Consider the following 19,605-nt stretch of genomic DNA (forward strand, 5'->3'; position numbering starts at 1 on the left):
GGAGAGGGAGAGGGAGAGGGAGAGAGCTACATTTTCAAAAGAAAAATTTATTCTTTTTTTAAATGAAACGAATTTTTAACATAGTCGTTCAACTTTCAACCAAATAGTGCAATATTTGAGAAAAGAAAGATGACTTTTTAACAAAATTGTTCCGTTTTCAACAAAATAAGTAAATTTCTAACCAAGAAGTACAATTTTTTACCAAAACAGATTATTTTTTACTAAATAGTTGCGTTTTCAATAGAAATTTATCCGATAAAAACATTAACTGAATAGTTAAATTTTTAACTAAAATGATGAATATTAAAAAAAAAATTAAGAGAAGAGTTAAACGTTCAAGCAAACAGTTGAATTTTAAACCAAAAGTTTTTTTTTAATCAAGAAGATTAAATTTCTTCGAACAAGACGAATTTTGAACAAAATATATGAATTTTCAACCAAGTAGTTGATTTTTCAACTAAATAATATGAATGTTTAACCTAAAGCGGAATAGTTAAATTGACAACTAAAAAATATGAGTATTCAATCAAAATGAAATAGATGAATTTTCAGTAAAAGGAATGAATTTTTAAACAAAAATAAAATTAATTTTTAACAAAATGGTTACATTTTCTACCAAAGAAATTAATCTTCAAACAAACAAAAATGAAGATTAATTTTCTACAAAAAATATGAATTTTCAAGAAAGTACATGAATTATTAAACAGAAAATACAAAAAAAATCAATTTTATGGAAAATGGATTAATCATGTTTTTAGTAAAAAAAATTAATTCTCAAACAAAAAAACAAAATAATAATAGTAATTCCCAGCAGAGTAGTAAAATTTTCAAAGAAAAATATGATTTTCAACCTAAAAGATTAATTTTGATTGAAAAAAGGCGAATTATCGACAGAATTCTTAAATTTTTAACAAAATACTTGAATTTTCAACTAAAAAAGATTAATTTTGAACCATATAGATGCATTTTTATTTAAAAGAGATAAAATTTTAACCAAAAATGGAATAGACCCATTTTCAGTTAAGAAAGTTAGTTTTCAAACAAAAATTAAACTTGTTTTTGAAGATAACTGTTGTATTTTTAACAAATAAAAAAGGTAACCCTGCAACAAAAATAGTTGGATAAATAAAAACTCTTTAAAAAGGAGGAAAAGAGTTAATGAAGGGCCCCTAATGTGGTAAGTGAATTTGAGGATCAATTTAAGATTTAAATTATTTGAATTATCTCAAATGAAAAAAATATATAAATAATTTATTTAAAATTATTCTCATACTAGTACCAAATAATTGTAATTTATTATTTATCGTACGATTGAACGTTTTATAAAAATATCTGAGAAAGAAGATTTAAGACATCTTTATTATCATCAGGTATAGTGATGACCGATCAGATTAAGATACTAATCACATTACGTGGAATTAGAAATTTACACTATGCATCTAAGACACCCCGAAAATTCAGAATTTTACACTTTTCTAAAAATTAAAAAATTAAATTTTATTTCTGAAAAAAGATCCCTCCATTCTTATAGTCTGAGAATCGAACCATACGTATATCAGTTGCTGGTCGGGTGCTCTTACCACTAAGCTACCGGAGAGAAGAAAAGGAAAATATTTTTTCACAGATATGCCAAACAGCAAATCTGCATTATCGTCAGGGTTGGTCTTACCACTAAGCTGCTAGAGAGATCGAAAGAAGAATAATTAAAAATTTTAAAAAAATGGGGGAAGGGTGTTGTCACAAAAGGGAGGGTTGAGTCAAGAACCACTGAAAATAGCGTCACTTTACATGCGGACACTCCCCATTAAAAATTGAGAATATTTGAGCTACTTTAGCTTCCACGAAGAAGTTGTTTGATATTTGAAATGGCTTGAAAATATTATTTTCCCGATCCAGAAAAGCAAATATAAGGAAAGCTAAAATTGATGGCTCTGCTCTCCATTTATGACTTGCCTCAGCGTAATTAAAATGGTCCATTTATTATTATTTGCCTACCGCTTTTGCAGATGGATTTTGAACGCAATGCCAAAACGAGTCAACACTCTTCTTTCTGCGAGACTAGGTATTTATTCACGAGTCTGAATGCCGGAGACGGAAAATTTGGTCTCACCCTTTCCCACCCCTTTCACAATTTTTACTTTTTTATTTTCACCCTCGGCGCTAGACGCAAACGTCGACTACAGTTTTATACCTTAATTATGAGAGGAATAGCTCGACTTGGCTATTGTGTGGCGCAGCTTCTGCAGAGAAAAAAAGAGAATAATGACAGCAAAGAAAAAATATAGCACTCTGCGATTTATTTAGTCTCTCAACAGAAACAGTCGTAAGCCAAAAGTCATATAAGCGGCGAGGATATTCTGAGTTTATTACAGGTTTTTGTTTTTAGTTCTTTATGTTCATTATAAATGAGAAAATGCATTGGGATTGCCATAATTACTTCTGCGAGCGGTAATATTTTAAAAAATCGTGGGGTGGTGTGGGGCGGAAGGGGGGGGGATTAGGGAAGTTGCCCGCTTCCTCCCCAGCTGTTTAAGTACAGTTCCCCCACTAAGCAGCTTCCCCTCGGAATAAAATGCAAAATATACATTTTTTTAAATTTACCAGTTGTGAATTTACAAATATAATATTCGAAATCTGATAATAATAACTATACTAACGATATTTTATTTGACATAAAATGTTGAAAATAAGAGAAAAAATGTTCAAGTTTATGTGAAATTTTGTGGAAAAATTGTTAGTATATTTTATAATTTATTAGTGCAATATTTTACTTTACATAAAATAAAATTCTATTTCTGAAAGATTTTAAAAAGATTTTAGAAAGTATTCAAGATTAAGAAAAGATTTTACAGACTTCAGAAAGATTTCAGAAGATTTCAAAGAAACTTACAAAAAGCTTCATGAAAATTTCAAAGATTTTACAAATATTTTTTTAAAAAATAGCAACAGATTTAAAAAGATTTCGGACAGGTTTTAAAGATTTTAACAGATTTAAAAAGGATTCCAAAAAATTAATAATATATCCAAATATTTCGAATACGTAAAAAAATTACAGAATATTTTAAAGATTTCACAAAGAATTCAAAGATTTCAACAAGATTTTCAAGCTTTCAAAGAATTTTACGAAGATTTTAACAGACACACAGACTCCAAATATTTCAAAAGATTGTTCGAAGATGCCAAGAAATTTCAAAACATTAAAAAAATGAAAAGATTTCAAAAACATTTCAGAAATATTTTAAAGTTTTCAAAGAAATTCACAAAGCTTTCCAAAATTTTCTCAACGGTTTCAAAGAGTTCACATACAACAATTTCTCAAATACTTATATACATTTCAAAAGGTTTCAGAAAATTTCAGAAGATTTAAAAGATTAAAATTTTTTTTTAAGATTTATAGCATTTCAGAAAGATTTTTAAGTTCTAAAAGATATTCACAAAGATTTTTAAAAATTAAAAGATTTCAGAAATATTTCAAAATATTTTAAAGAAATTCGCAGATTCCAAAAAATTCTAAATTTCAAAACATGTAAGAATGCAGAATATTTCAACAAACTTCGGGAAATTTCGCAAAAATTTCTGAAATGTTTTACAAATTGCAAAGAAATTCAGAAAGATTTCAGTAATATCACAAAGATTTTAATAGATTTCAGAACATTATAGAGAATTTCAGAAGATTAAAAAATTTTTTAAAAGATTTAGAAGATTTCAAAGAACCTCTTTAAAAATTCAGAGATTTCATATAGATTTCAACGATTTGACAAATATTTCAAAAGGCTGAAAAAGATTTGAGATGATTTCAAACATTTTGCAAAGAATTCAGAAATTTTAGAATGATCTTAAAGATTTAACAGAAATTAGCAAAGATTTCAAAAGATTCCTGAGATGCCAACGGTACAAAAAATTTCAAAGATGCCAAGGGATACCAAAACATTTCAAAAGATTTTAGAAGATGTAAGAAATATTTTACAGATTTCAAAGAAATTAAGAAAGATTTCAAAAGATTTTAGAAATATTTTACAGATTTCAAAGAAATTCACTAAGATTTCAAGAGATTTTACAAAAACAAGGATTTGGACGATTTATATAAAAATTTAAAAAAATTGCGAACGATTTCAGAAAATATTAAAGATTTCAAAAATATTTCAAAGAAATTCACAAAATTTAAAAATATTACAAAAGTTTCCAGGTAATTCCACAATGATTACTGAGATTTCAGAAAGATTTTTAATTCAATCACAAAGATTTAAAAGTTGGAAAACATTTTAGAAGATATCAGAAGATTAAATTTTTTTTTAGATTTTTCGGTCATGTAAAAGATTTCACATATATTTCAAAGTGTACATAAATATTTTCGAAAATTTCAAAAATTACAGAAAGATTTTAAAGAAATTTACAAAGATTTAAGATATTTCTACGATTTCACAAATGTTATAAAGGATTGCGAAACATTTTGAAACGGTTCAAAGACTTCAGCAAGATTTCTAAGATTTCAAAGGAATTCATAAATCTTTCTCGAAGGTTTCGACCATTTTAAGAATATTACGAAAGATCTCAATTTTCTCGCCTTAAAGGTCTCCAGAAATCCTTTCAAATCTGTAAAATTTTCTAAAATCTTTGAAATGCTTGGAGGTCCATATGGAAGTGTTTTATTTTCTTAACGACAGATAATGTATTTTTAATAATTATTATTATCACTATAATTCTACTGATAATAATATGTGATATTTACAAAAAACAGTTTCAAAATTCCTAAGAATCAGTCAAGAAAGCCAAAAATCTTTTAAAATCCCTACATTCTTTGAGAAAACTGGAGGTCAAGGGATTTTAAAGATTTGAAGTAATTTGAATTTTTTTTAGAAGAATTTAATGAGCAATTTCAATTTAAATTATTGTCTGTAGCTTTTAAATTATTTCTATACTTATTTCAATAATTTTTTACGATTTATAGAAAAAATATTTTAAGGGATTTAAAATAATTTTGTAGGATTTCTAATGATATTTAAGGGATTTCTAAAAAAAATTAATAAAATAAATTAAATTCTTAGAGATTACAAAGATTTCAAGGGATTTTAAGGTATTTCAAGAAAGCTCACAAGATTTCAAGTATTTTATTGATTCACCAAAGATTTAAAGGTATTTTACAGATTTTTTTGAAATCAAACTGTTTTTTTAGAAAAGTCCATTAATAAGTCTAATTTGATTTATTTTTCAGGGATTTTAAATGATCTTCACATATTTGAATGCATGTTTACGATTTCTAAAGAAAAGATTTTAAGGGATTTCTAGGATACATTAGAAAATAAATTGAATTAAATTCTTAAAAGTTCTAAAGACTTCAGGGGTTTTTAAGATATTTCAAGTTTTTAACGATCTTAAGGAATCTCCTAAGATTTAAAAAAAATTTCAAATTTCTAGGGATTCTAATATTTTGGGTTGTTTTAAATTATTGCAAAAAATTTCCAAAAGATTAAAAAAATTTTAAGATATGTCAAAGAATTTCACAAGATTTAAGGTTTTTCATAGAACCATCAATTATTTTAAAGATTTTAGGGGACTTTACAACCAGTTGAATTATATCAAAATAAGTTTTTCAATTATAAAGTCAAATGTAACCGAAAACAGTTAACTTTTAAACCGGAAAAGAATAATGCTCAGCAAGAATGTTAATTTTGAATTATGACGAACAATTTTCCCTCAGTTTTACAATATAAATGTTATCCTTTAAGTGTGGCTGTTCGGTCTTAATGACCGCACCATACTTTTTTTATGTAAGTCCCTTCCCTCTCTAGAGTAAAATATTATTAAAAATAAAAGTTGATAAAATTAATTACAGAGCCTTCACATTTTACCGCCCTTTACCATAAAGAATGCAAAATAATATTAATAAAGATGTAACATAAAAATTTCAAATAACTATTTTTTTAAAGTTTTGAAAAACTCTAACACGAGTTGAAATTAAATTCTGAAAATTGAGAACAAGAAAATAAGTATTGTCACTTTGTTTTGAAACTTATATGAATATAATTTTTATAATATTCTTAAGAAAATTAAAAGAAGGTTTTTATTAAATATTACTTTAATTTACTCGATTTTCAGAAATTATTTTTTTATGTTTTAATCTTACCGAATTCAAACTTTTACTTCATAGTCTTCTACATTCTTTTGCTAAATTTTAGAAAAATGCTTGATATGTTTAAAAAACTCTCTTCATTCAAATTATTTCTGAACTTTTTTTTTAATTTTTTGAAATTAACAAAATTGGATTTAAAGTTTTTCAGAATGTTCTTTGGCAATTTTTAAAACTTTTTGAAATATTTTGAAATATTTTTAAATAATAATCTTTTGAAATTAATTTTTCAAAATAAGAAATTATTTTAATTTTTCCTGCAAACCAAACTTTTTTTTCATTCTTGTGAAACCTTACAAAACTCTTTGAAAAATTTTGCAAGTTTTAAATATTTTTGAATCGTTTCAAAACTTCTGAATATTTCTGAAGCTTACACAATTTTATTATAAAATTATGTAATATGGCCAAATTATAAAATCTTGCTTCAAAATGTTTTAAAAACTTTTTAAAAGTTTTAGGGAATAATTAAAAATGTTTTCTGATCTTTTTTCCATTATTTCTTAGAATTTATTACAAAACATTCATTAAAATATTTTCGATGAATCAGAACTTTTTCATCTCTTGATACCCTAAAAAATCAGTTTCCCTGAAAATTGTTTACATCCTGGAAAAATAAAAAAATGGTCTTGTGGTCATCCATATTCTTTTTTCTTGATTTCTAATCGTAGATTTTTAAATTATTTATGTCTTACGGTCAAATAGTAAATCGAAAAAATAAATATGAGTTAAAAAAACTTGTTCTTCGAAACTCAGATATTTATTTAATAGAAAAACTCCTTCTGAAACTTCCTAACGTTTCGGTACACATGCGTACCTTTTTCAAAGGTGCTTAATCTGAGTTGATGATAATTTAAAATAGTCAAACAGAGCAAATTTCAGTCAAAAAGGTAACACTTCAGTCAATAATTTAAAAAAATTAATTAAAATTTAGTCATTTTTTAGAAGTCTCAACAATTTTTTTCGAGCCTTCACTCGATTTAAACTACATTTTTTAAATTTGTATGAGAAAAAAACATTTCCTAAAATCTTGAAAAAAAAATGAATCTCCGTAAATCTCTCATAATTATTAAAAAGCAGTAAGCAATAGAATAAAATAAAGCTTTTTGAAGGTGAAATTTTGTACCACACAGACAATAAGATTTTAGAAAAATTCAAAATTATTCAGATCTTATTTTAAAAGGTTAATTTTAAGTTTTGAGCATTTAAAAATATGTCAAAAAAGAATCTGAAAGATTTTTAAAAAATGTTTTCGGATTAATTTTTTATTTTTATTTGTAGAAGTAAAATTGTCGCAGATTACGAAAGGTTTCAAGAGAATGAAAAAATGTTGTTTAGATTCCCAAAAAAATGTTAAATGATTTTTCTTTTTAAAAAAGAACTTTAGGATAATGTTCTAAAAGATTCAAAGTAGTTCCAAAATTTTTTCAAAAAATAATCTGGAAGTCTATACAAAATTTTAAGACAAATTTTAAAAGACATTTAGAACGTTTAGATGTATTAGAAAGATTAACAAATACTGGTTAATTTTAAAATTATTACAATTTGGAGAAAATTGTAAATTTTGTACAATTTTGTAAAAAGAAGCTTTTTATGAATTTCGAAAGGTTTTTAAAGAATCAAACAATATTCTTTAGATTTTTAGGAAAATCTAAAGTTATTTTCTGGAAGATTTTAGGACAATTTTTTTTATTTTGTAGAATTTTTAAAAAATTGTCGTTTACAAATTATGTAAGTTGAAAAAATTAACTAAAATTAAACATTGTAAACAAATTTAATTAATTTTAATGAATTCATTTAAAAATTTGCTTTTCGTCATAATTTTTGTCACGATATTTAACTTAAGATTTAAAAGGAAAAGGGAATTTTGATTCTACTTTTTTTTTTATTAAACATGAACTAAAGTTATTTTAAGCTAAAAAATAAACGTTGTTAAAAATTATTTATAAAATCGAGGAAAATCTCTTATTGTTAATTAGAACTAGTTTTGGAAAACAACTAGAGTTGAACTTTTTAAATAAATATTTATGCAAACTCCTATTAAAAGAAAAACAATAATCCAACGACCAAATTTGGACCAGAACAACAAAAAATTTTTTCCTTCTCATTTTTTTCCTCTATTGTATGTCCAAAAATAAAATTTAAAAAAATTTTTTCAGATTTCGATGGGATTTTTTTATTTGTTTTCTATTCTTCGTTGTGGTCCAAATTTGATCGTTGGATTCTTGTTTGTTTTAAACAGGAGTTTGCATCAATTTGATTACTGCACGTTAAATAAGATTTTTAATTTGGATTTTAATCTAACTTAAATTTCTTAAATTTTAATAAATATTCACCAATTTTTATTATTTATTTAACAACTTTCATTGTGTTTTTAACAATAGTTTTCAGGCTTAAACATTTTTTTCTCTCACTTTAGGTAATAGTTGCAACTATTATTAAATCCTAATTTTGTAGGGCTTACTTTATTCATTAAAATATTCTCTGCGAATCTCATTGGTACGTTTTTATTAAAAAACTTTTATTTAGGGATTATAAAATCGTTATTTTTGTAATCAATAGGTCTTCACAAATACATTTTTTGACATAAAAACGTAGCAATGACATTTGCAGAGAATCTTTTAACGAATAAAATATAAGCGCTACAGCATCAGAATTAAATAATAATTGCAAGTATTACCTAAAGAGTAAAAGAAAAACATCAAACACTAGATAATTATTTCTCAATAAAGAAAACCCGAAATATTTTTTTTTAAAGTCCACCTCGAGTTCTTTTCAAAAATTAGTTATAATTAACATTAGCATATTTTTCTTTATAAATCATTTTGAACAAGGCTCATTTTTTGAACTTGAAATAACGTATGATAATAATAATAATAAATAATAATATTATTAAGTAATTAATGATAATACATTTAATAATTAATAATAATATTAATGAATAATTAATAATAATACATTTAATAGTAAATAATAAATAAGGAAACAAATTGGATTTATTAAAACACATAATATATTTATTAGAATATTTGAAAATCCGAAATGAATTTTAATTAATAAATAAAAAATATTATAATATATATTATATTACATAATAGAATATAAAATAATATGAAATTTAGACTATTTTCTTTTCAGATATTTACAAATTACACAAATAATTATATGTCTAATTTAATTGCGCATGAATAATAATTTGTTGTGGTTAGTAGGAGTGAACTGGGATTTACGTCTAAAAGCAGTGATTGTTACGATTTTCGAAAATTATTCTTAATTCAATGGATTTAAAAAAATCCTAACGATTATTATCTTTAACCCAGAACTATTAGTACATTATTTTTATTTAACAAACACTTTTTAAAACATTTTCGCAGTACAGTAATCACAGTACCTATTGTCGTCAAAAAAGGTTAATAGGTGACATTTTTTCTAAAATAGGTGGCAAATAGGCGATAAAAAAATGTTAAATAAGACGAAAAAATACGTTGTAATTTTTTGTAAGCTGGGAGATGACCGGAATTTTTTTTATTCGATAAAAATGGCCACCCTGAAAAATGGAGTATTTACATTTCCACTCAGAACTAATTTTCAATTTAAAAAAAAACTATTTTATTTACAAGTACATTCAATTTTTTACCTCTTAGTTAAATCCGTTACCAAATGGTAAAATTTTCAAGCAAAAAGATAAATAGTCTGCATTTTTAAACCATAAAAGTTCAATTTTTAAACAAAAAATTAAGTAGAGAATTTCTATCAAGATAAATTAATTGCCAATTAAAAAGACAGATATAAAAACGAATTTTTTACAAAAAAGTTGAATTATGTACCAAATAATTGAATTTTTTACCAAATTTTTTAATTTTCAATAAAATGGTCTAATCGTGAACCAAAATAGATAAATCTTCAACTAAGAAGTTGCACTTTTAACCAAAAACTCCAAAAAAAGATGAAGTTTCTACTAAAAAATGAATTTTCTACCAAGAAAAATTTTTCAGTCAAGAATGAAAAATAATGTTTACCCAAATTGTTGAATTTACAACAAAAAATATTAATGTTTATCAAAAAATGTAATAGTTGATATTTCTGCAACAAAATTGTAATTAAAAACAAAAAATAGTTTGTCGAATTTTCAAGCCAAAAAGCCTAATTCTCTATCAAAGAATTTAATTTTGAAAACGAGAACATAAAATAACAACAAAAAAGTTTATTTACAAATAGTTCAAATTTCAACCAAGTAGTCGAATTTTTAATAAATATTTAAAAAGTAATCGTTTTTGGTCGAATATTTATATTGTTTGGTTGAAAATTCATCTTTTTAGGTTGAAAATTAATTCCTTTTATTTGAAAAGTCATTTATTGTCTTTTTGTTTAAGAAATAATCTCTTTTACTTAAAAAACATACTTTTTGTGAAAATTCAACGATTTTTTTAAAAAACTCATCGTTTTTGGTGAAAAAATTTATACTTTTGTAGAAAATTAATAGTTGTAGGTTAAAAATTTATCTTTTGGTGGAAAAAATTTTTTTTTTAGTTGTTACAAATTCACCTTTTATGCGAGAGAGTTAATAATTTTTATTGAAGTCTAATATTATATTTTTGGTGTTTAGTTAAAAACTCCACAAATTCATTGAAAGTTTAATTATTTTATTGTAAATTTCACTAGTTTTTTTAAAAAGTCACCTTTTTTGTTTAAAATTAATCTATTGGTTCCAAAAATCTATTATTTTGTTCAAAATTTATCTTTTCTGAGTGAAATTTAGTTCTTTTGATCAAAAACAAAAAAGTAACATATTTCTGTTCTAGAATGAAAATTGTTTTTTTGGGTGGCAAAATAATATTTGCTAAAAAAATAACCTTTTTGCTAAAAATTCATCTCTTGGCTATAAATTCTACTATTTGGTTGAAATTTCTACTATTTTCTTAAAAAGTAATCTTTTTTCATCAAAATTTAAACTGATTCATTAAACCCTTGTATTTTTGGATAGAAAATCCATCCTTTTGGTGTAAAAATCCTCATTTTTTAGAAGGCATATTTTTAGTTGAAAATTCGTCTTCCTTACTTCAAAATTAAACTGGCTTGTAAAATATTCAGATTTTCAAATTAAGAATTATGTTTGAAAATGCAACTCTTCCTGGTTGAAGTTTATAATCTCCTCCGTTTGAAAATTCGATTATTTTGTTCAAGATTCCGCGATTAGGAAAGTGTAATAAAACTGTATTTGGTGTGCAAGTTGTAATTTTGAATAAAATGTTACTTTTTCAATTGAAAAAAGGTGACAAAATATAAAAAACCCTAAAATAGGAGAAAAAGGTGACAAATTCCTAAAACAGGTGAAAAATGGTGAGAAAATTGAAAATAGGTGACAAAAGGTGAATAGGTGACACTCAAGTTGGTCAACTGCATAGCTGGCGCCACCACACGGCGACCGTCAACTCTCACGACAAATATTTTCCACGGGCCTCCAGAAAAGTGGCATGAGGCTGGTACAGATAATTCACAAATTAAAAATGTTACTCAAGGGGGGTCAAGCCCCCCCTCCCCCCCATAAATAAAAAGACCATCTCTTTTTTACTGTTACGTAATATGTGAACGCTCCCTAACTGGTTAACTGGTTAAAACAGCCAAAAACCTTTAAAACCTTATAAAATCCCGTAAATCCTGCATGCATAAAAATCCAATCACACATTTCGTGAAATGACGGCCTCCTAAAGGAAACACCATACCTATAAATGTTGAATATCAGTCTACAGTAAAATTTTTACATACTGATCCTCTAGATTCATTTTTCTCAGCGATGGGAAAACTGTATTTGAGTGCATATTGAACTATTTTCGAAGTCCCGCTGATCAGTAAAGTCGTTTATGTTGCAGTATGACAAGTTTTATGTGTAGTTATCGAAAAGCCATAGTTATGGAAAAGCCATAAAGATAAGATGCGTGAGACTCGAGTGTATGGAGATGATAATATACTATGACGCTACGTGACATCGAGAGAAGAAATAATGTGATTTATAGAGCATTCACAAGAGAATATAAGAATGGAAGAAAAATTGCGAGCAAAAACTTCTTAAAAGTTTCTTTGTCTTTTTTATAGCCAAGCATCACTTTGTCTCAAGAAAATATTGCCATTAATATTCTTTATCAAAGGAGACATATTTAATGAGGTATAATCTGCAAGAAATCCTGTGTAATGGAAAACCAATCACAATAGTTTTTAGTAGAGGAAGCTTATTTAAAGATATAAAATATCTCAGGTGGAAAATTTATATAATTTATCCTGAAAATTATGCATTAAATTGCGCTTATAAATTATTTTTTTATTTGAGATATAAAATGAAACCAGGGTGGTCGTCTTAATTGAGGAAAAAAATCCTGTTTACTCAAAAAATGTTAAAAAGATAAAAATTGATTTTTCTAATTTGATAAAAACATTAAAACCAAAGATTCTTCTCTTCAGGATCGTAAACTCAAAATTACAATTTCGTTTTTATATTTAAGCCTTTTTTAGTTGGAATATTAACTATTGCATTTTTCGTTGATGATTCATCTTTTTTGTTTGAAAATTCATCATTCTTGGCACAAACAATTTCTGTTAGTTGAGAATTCAACTTTTATCTTATAAATTAAACCTTTTACTGAAAGTTAATATTTTTGAGTTAAAAGTTCAACTCTTTTGGTAAAATGTTCTTATTTTCTTTTTAAACATGCAACTGTTTGATTATAAATTAATATGTTCTGATTTAGGATTCAATGATTGCATTTTTCATTGAGAATTTAGCTTTTTTGGTTGAACATTCATCACTTTTGGTTGAAAATTTCTTTTCAGATGAAAATTCAACTATTTTTTTTCAATTAAAACTTTTTTAAGTTATTATTTTCTGACTGAAAATTAAATTCTTTTCATAGAATTTCCATATTTTTTTGGAAAAAATGCAATTATTTAGTTAAAATTTAATCTTTTTTGTCCTTTTAGGTAAAAATTGGAACTAGTTTGTCAAAATTTTATTTTTTGGCTTCAAGATCCAATCACTTTAGTTAAAAATTCATTTTTTTGGTTGAAATTTGAACTATTTTATTGAAAATTCGTCTACTTTTGTTAAATTCAACTGTTTTTCATTTAAAATTCACTTGTTTTTTTGTTGTAATATCAACTTTCACATTTTTCGTTGAGAATTTATCGTTTTTGGTTAATGATTCATCATTTTTTAATAATTTTTTGTTTAGTTCAAAATTCAATTCTTTTATTGAAAATTAACGTTTTTCTAAAAAATTATTTCAGGCTGAAAATTCAACACTTTTGTATGATTTCAATATTTTCTAGTTAAAAATGCAACGATTTTGTTGAAAATAATTCTTTGGTAGAATTCAATTGTTTTTTATTTCGAATTCAAACTGTTTTTGGTTGGGATATGTACGGTTGCATGTTTCGTTTCGAATTCGTCCTTTTTGGTTGAAAAGGGGATTACTTTGATAATTTCAAATTCAAATTTTTTTGGTTGGTATATTAACTTTTGCATAGTTGGTTAAGAATTTATCTTTTTTTTGTGAAGGTTAATAATTTTTTGATAATTTTTTGTTTAGTTCAAAATTCAATTATTTCAATGATAATTAACATTTTCGTTAAAGATTAATTATTTCAGGCTAAAAATTCAACACTTGTAGAATTTTCATATTTTTTTGTTAAAGACGCAACTGTTTAGCTGAATTCAAATCTTTTAGAATTCAAATTCAAATGTTTTTGGGTTAAAATATGAACTGTTGCATTTTTTATTAAAATTTATTTATTTTTTGTTTAAAATAGGACTACTTTGACAAAAATCTATTAATTTTTGTTTAAACTCAACTATTTTCTTCAAAATTAAGCTTTTTGATGAAAATTAAATTTTGATTTTAGAATCTTCAATTTGAAAATATAAATTTTTTGTAGAAAATTCATTTTACTGTATTGAAAATGCAACAACTCAGTGATATATTCTTTTCTTTTTTGTTTCCAAATTCTTCTTTATCGTTTAAAAACTAATCTGTTTTGGTTAAAAAAATCAAACTTACTTCGGTTGAAAATTCTTTTTTTGTTGTTGAACTTTCAATTAAAAAAATTTTTCTTTGAAATAATATCAACTTTTATATTTTTCGTTGACAATTTATTTAATTTTAGTTTGAAAATTCAAAATTTTAGTAACATTACCTTTTTTCTTAGTTCAAAATTCGAATTTTTTCGTTTTAAAATGTATTTATTTTTACAAGAAAGCTCTTTTTCCAAAATTCAACTATTTTGGTGGAAAATTTATCTATTTGATTGAAAATTCACGTGTTTTGTTAAAAAACGAACCATTATGGTTCAAGTTTGAAAAGTAACTTTTTTGTTGAAAATTCGTCCTTTGTGCTTGGAAATTCATTTTTCACAGTGAAAAATTTGAATATTTTTTGGTTAAAAATAATACTCTCGATTAGAAGATCCGACTGAAAAATCTTACATTAGCTAATGCATATTTATTTTAAAAATAAGTTTTTATGCATTATAGCAAATTAAAGTTACTCTTTCTAGAAAATGTATCTAGTTACAGTACAAGTAACATAACTGTAACTAGTTACTCAAAAAAAGTCACTTACCCAACACAGATCGTAGTCATTTTTTATTTTTCATCATTTTTTGTGCGATCAAAATTTGAATTATCGACTTTTAAACAAAATTCAAAAAATTGTTATGGTCATCCTTTTTTTTATATTTAATAACTGGTATAACTCTGGCAACTTTTTTTCAATCGAAAAAGGTCATTTAGAGAAAATGTTCGTCTTTTAGTTGATTATTTACCAACCAAGTTATTAAATTTTCAACTACAAACCATAAATAGCAAATTTACAATAAAAAGAGTTAAATTCCCAACAATAACAAATTAATTATTAAACAAATAGTTTCATGTTCTACCAAAATATTAAATTTTTTGTCTGAAAGAAAGATTGATTTTAAACAGAATACTTCAATTTTTAATTAAAGTCAATTTTCGAGTAAAATCATGAATCTTCAACCAAACAATTGAATTAAAAAAAAGCAGTTCATCTTTCAACCAAGCAGTTAAATTTTAACCAGAAAAGAAGATTCTTCAACCAACTGGCTGAACCTTCTATACATTTTCTTTTGCCAAAAGAGATTCATTTGGATATTTAGTAAAAATATTTATTATTCTCCAACCAACTAATTGAACTTTCTATCAATATAGTTGAATTCCTTCAAATTTTTGACTTTATAAGCTCAAAAGCTGAATTTTTTGCAAAACTGTTGCATTTTCAAGCCAAAATGAAGATTTTACAACAAGAAAGTTAATTTTCAACTAAATAGATGGACTGTATCAAAATAATTATATCTTTAACAAAATGCATGAATTTTCATACAAATACTTGCTTTTTATACAGGAAATATTAATTTTCAACAAATAAAAACTTAATTTTTCACCAATAGTTGAATTTTCTACCATTTTCATTTAAAAAATAAGAATTTGCAACATAAGAGTTAAATTTTAAACAAAAAAAAGGATCATTTTCAACTAAATAGTTGTATTTTCTACTAAAATATCAGAATTAAAACAAAAGAATTTGAAACAAAATAGGTCAATTTTTAAACAAAGCGATTAATTTTTAACTAAAATGATAAATCGTCAAGCAAACAACTGAATTAAAAAAAAGTACTTAAACTTTCGTCTAGGTAGTTACATTTTTTACCAGAAAAGAGAAATTTTCAACAAAGTAGCTGAACCCTCTACAGAAAGTTGAACTTTCTACCAAATTCGTAACTGAATTTTCAACCAAAACAGATGAATTATCAAGGGAAAATATAATTTACTTGTACCAAAAAAGATTTTAATTTGAAATCAAACACAGTTTGTCATCAACCAAAGAAGGCGAATTAAAAAAAAGCTAAATCCCAAACAAAATCAGATTAATTTTCTACTAAAATAGTTAAATTTGGAATAAAAGAGATTTTTTGACAAATGAGATAAATTTTGAATCGAAAAAACTGAATTTTGAACCGAAAAAGAAAAAAATTGTCTTATAAATTGTCAATAAATTTTCAACTAATAAAGACTTCCAATTTAAATCAGTCATAGATGGATTGGCTACCATCGGCACATTTCTTTAAAATGATCGAACGTAAAAGAAAACTGTTTAAAACAAAAAATAACTAATAAATTATTACAACTAATTTTTCGATCACAAAATAGACTCACTAATTGAAGCGTAAAATAATTATTCGATTTTTATTTATTGAAAATAAATATTTGATTTTAAATTTAAAGAAAGGAATAACTTCTTGATCACTAATATGATTTTAAAATAATTTGCACAATCTTCATACACTTGAAAATTATTTGTTGTTGCAAGCAAGTTTAAACACAAACAAAACAAAATCAATCATTTCAAATAAGCGCGCCAACGGTGGCCAATCTAATTATGGATGCGACGCGAGTGCAATATGAAAAGATACAAAAATTAGGAGAAGTGGTTCCCTCACCCACACCCACACCCACACCCGCATCCACACACATTATTCACGAAACTCTGTTTTTCAGATTCAGAAAGTTTTAAAATGTGGAGATTTTACAAAATAGGAAATCTTATGAGACTTAATATTCAAAATATTTAAAAATACGAATTTTGCTTACCTTTCGGCTAAAGGTGAAGTTGGAGTCTGATATGGAAAAGGTGTCGACGACTGAATCAAATCGCACAAGTTTCTTGGATGGTTGATTTTTTTTCGACCGTGAACACAGTGAGTACATGACTGATTTTGTACGTATTGTTGAGGGCATGACGAGAATTTCTCTCTACTATGATTTTCTTTTTTTTCAGAGTAAACTCGAACAATACCAAAGCTTTTTTCCAGTGGCCCAAATCACGCTCGTAAACACATAAACGGTCGTAAAAAAATCGTCCCTAGAATTTATCTTCTGATGATTCGTTATTTCCACGTGATCTACGTTCCTTCTGCAGGCACTTTTTTATTGTCTCAATTTTTGCGAGGATTTTATTGTCAAGCTTTATCACCCGCAGAAAATATTTTTATCTATAGTTAAAACATATTTTTTTACTGAAGTTTTTTATTAATAATAGGTTTTAATTCTACTAGAAAACAATAAAACAACAAAATAACACGTAACGCGATTATTATTTTTCAAATATCCTAAATATTCTTTGAAATATAGTAATTTATTATTAAAAATTTCAATTTCAGACTAAAAGCGCTAAAATAACAAAAGAAGAAATTATTTAACCTTGTCAAACTTTCTTTGAACCTAATTTTTGTTGTTTAAAATCACCTTTTTCTGTAAAAAAATGTTAGCATACAATAAATTTGTTTAAAAATTGTAAATCTTCTTTAAAATTTTATTAAACTACGACGAAAAGCACTAAGAAAACAAAAAAATTGTTTAAATTATTAATATTTTGTCAAATATAATGATTTTTGTTTAAAATAATCGATTTCCCGTAACTAATATTAACATAACCTTCAATTGTTCCGAACATGTAAATCTTTAAAAAATAATTTTTTCAAATAAAAACTTAAAATTTCCAACGATAAGCACCAGCAGCTAAAATTGAGCAAAAAAATCGTTTTTATAATTTTCAACGCTTAGAATCGATGAGCTTTAAGAGACTTCCCACGACATCTCTTTGTGGAAAAGCAAGACTTTTCTCGGGGTCGGTAAAGCAGAATTTCCTTTCGTTTAATATCATGCGTGGGTTGAAATTCCTTGTCGCTTCTCCATAGTTCCAAACGCGCCCGTCATTGTTTCGATTATTTTGAATTTTGGATGAAAGTTGAATTTTTAACAAACAAAGTTGAATTTTTAACAAAAAAGTTCATGTTGAGCCAACAGAGATGAAATTTCAACAAAAAGGGTAATTTTTAATCAGAACGAAAAATTTTCAACAAAATAATTGAATTTTTTACTGAAAAGAAAAAATATATCAACCAAAAATGGAATCGTTTAAATTCTGTTTAAACAAAAAACTAATTTCCAACGTCAACCAAGATGGTGGATTTCCCACAAAACAAGATTATTTTTCTGTCCAAATAGATGAATTTTCAACGAAATAGGTAAGTTTTTAGATGAAAAATTAATTTTTAAACAAATGAAAAACACATTTACAACGTAATAATTAAATTTTCCAATAAATGACATAAGTTTATTTCAAAATAATTCAAAATTTCAACCAATTTATTGAATTTTGGAGCTGAAATTATGTATTTTTTTAGAAAAATTAAAATTTTCAACCAAAGAGATTAATTCTTAACTAAAATGATGAAACTTTAAAGACGATAAAAAAGGCATTTTTTACGAAGCAGTTCAACTTTAAACCATTATGTATAGTTAATTAAACAAAAGTGAATTATCAAAAAACATGTGATAAATAATGTTACCATAAAAAAAGACTTTAGAGACACTCTTGAAACATTGGTTCTTTTAAAGACAAAATCTAACTGTACATTAAAAAGGTTTGATTTTCTTACATTATTACCATTTTTAAAACGAAAACAATTTTTTTTTAATGAAAAATAGATCGGAAAGTCCAGTCGACTATTCGAAATTCGATTTATTTGAATTTTTAATTTAATTAAAATTTTTTTTAATGTCGATAAGCCTATCATAAAAAAGAGGTTGCGATATAATCTCGAAGTCTAAAACCACATTATCGCTTGCTATACAATCGAAGTAAATCTCGATTCACCTAAATGTCATTTCAACTAAAACTCTGTAGTTTGTGTACAGCGGATGATTTTGCTCGAAAGAGAGTCGTGTGCATAGTTAGAAAGTAGGATGCGGCGATTGAGTTGTACCAAAAATATACGGTTGGCGGCGTGACATGCAGACTCCGAGTGATCGATAAAGAAGAACTGACAATAATTTAAAAAATAATAAATGTAATAAAGTTGAATACAACTATAAGTTGTTTTTAATTTAGTAAAGTGAAATTGGATAAATATAAAGGTAATTAAATAAGTTCAAAAATATTTACAACAAGTGAAAAGTGACCGGTTAATAAAACGCGTATTTTTTCGTAATTTTTTATTTTTATCCGCCGTGAATGTTTTTCTGTATAGGGTTATATATATTTTGTTAATTTTAAATTGAATAGTGGTATATTAATTTGAGGCTATGTGCGTGACAATATTTTGTTAAAAACTTTATCACATTTATTAAGTACGATGAGGCGTCTTTGGCTAATGTCGAAGGCTTTAAATTAGGATTCTACAAAACTTGAATTACACGAATATGCATATATCTTATAATAATATGTATTAGGTCATCAGACATTGAAAAAAGAATGTCATTCATATTTTTTGGAGCAGTACTTTAACTGCTTCATTTGAAACTATATTGTTACGAGGGTAGTTCAATAAGTCCTTAGAATGACCAACACATAGCGCGCGAATCGCTCCAAATCATCTGTTTTCAGTCAGCACCACTCCCGACTAGATATATG

The 19,605-nt window shown here is 25.3% G+C and overlaps 1 protein-coding gene across 12 annotated transcripts in view; it reads right to left on the reverse strand.

The window, feature by feature from the left end:
* Window positions 1-19,605, reverse strand: part of LOC117181543 (disks large 1 tumor suppressor protein) — a 1,257,521-nt gene that overhangs the window by 691,894 nt on the left and 546,022 nt on the right. The window contains exon 1 of one of the 12 annotated variants that reach the window (XM_033374351.1): window positions 16,782-17,159. The exons of 10 other annotated variants lie outside the window; for them this stretch is intronic. In XM_033374351.1, the coding sequence (XP_033230242.1) occupies window positions 16,782-16,928 (147 nt within the window). In that variant the 5' untranslated portion in view covers window positions 16,929-17,159. Of the gene's footprint in view, window positions 1-16,781; window positions 17,160-19,605 lie in introns of those variants that run through there. One more of the 12 variants, XM_033374353.1, reaches the window with a different exon arrangement.

Source organism: Belonocnema kinseyi, chromosome 10 (genome assembly GCF_010883055.1).
Source record: "Belonocnema kinseyi isolate 2016_QV_RU_SX_M_011 chromosome 10, B_treatae_v1, whole genome shotgun sequence".
Classification (NCBI taxonomy): Eukaryota; Metazoa; Arthropoda; class Insecta; order Hymenoptera; family Cynipidae; genus Belonocnema; species Belonocnema kinseyi.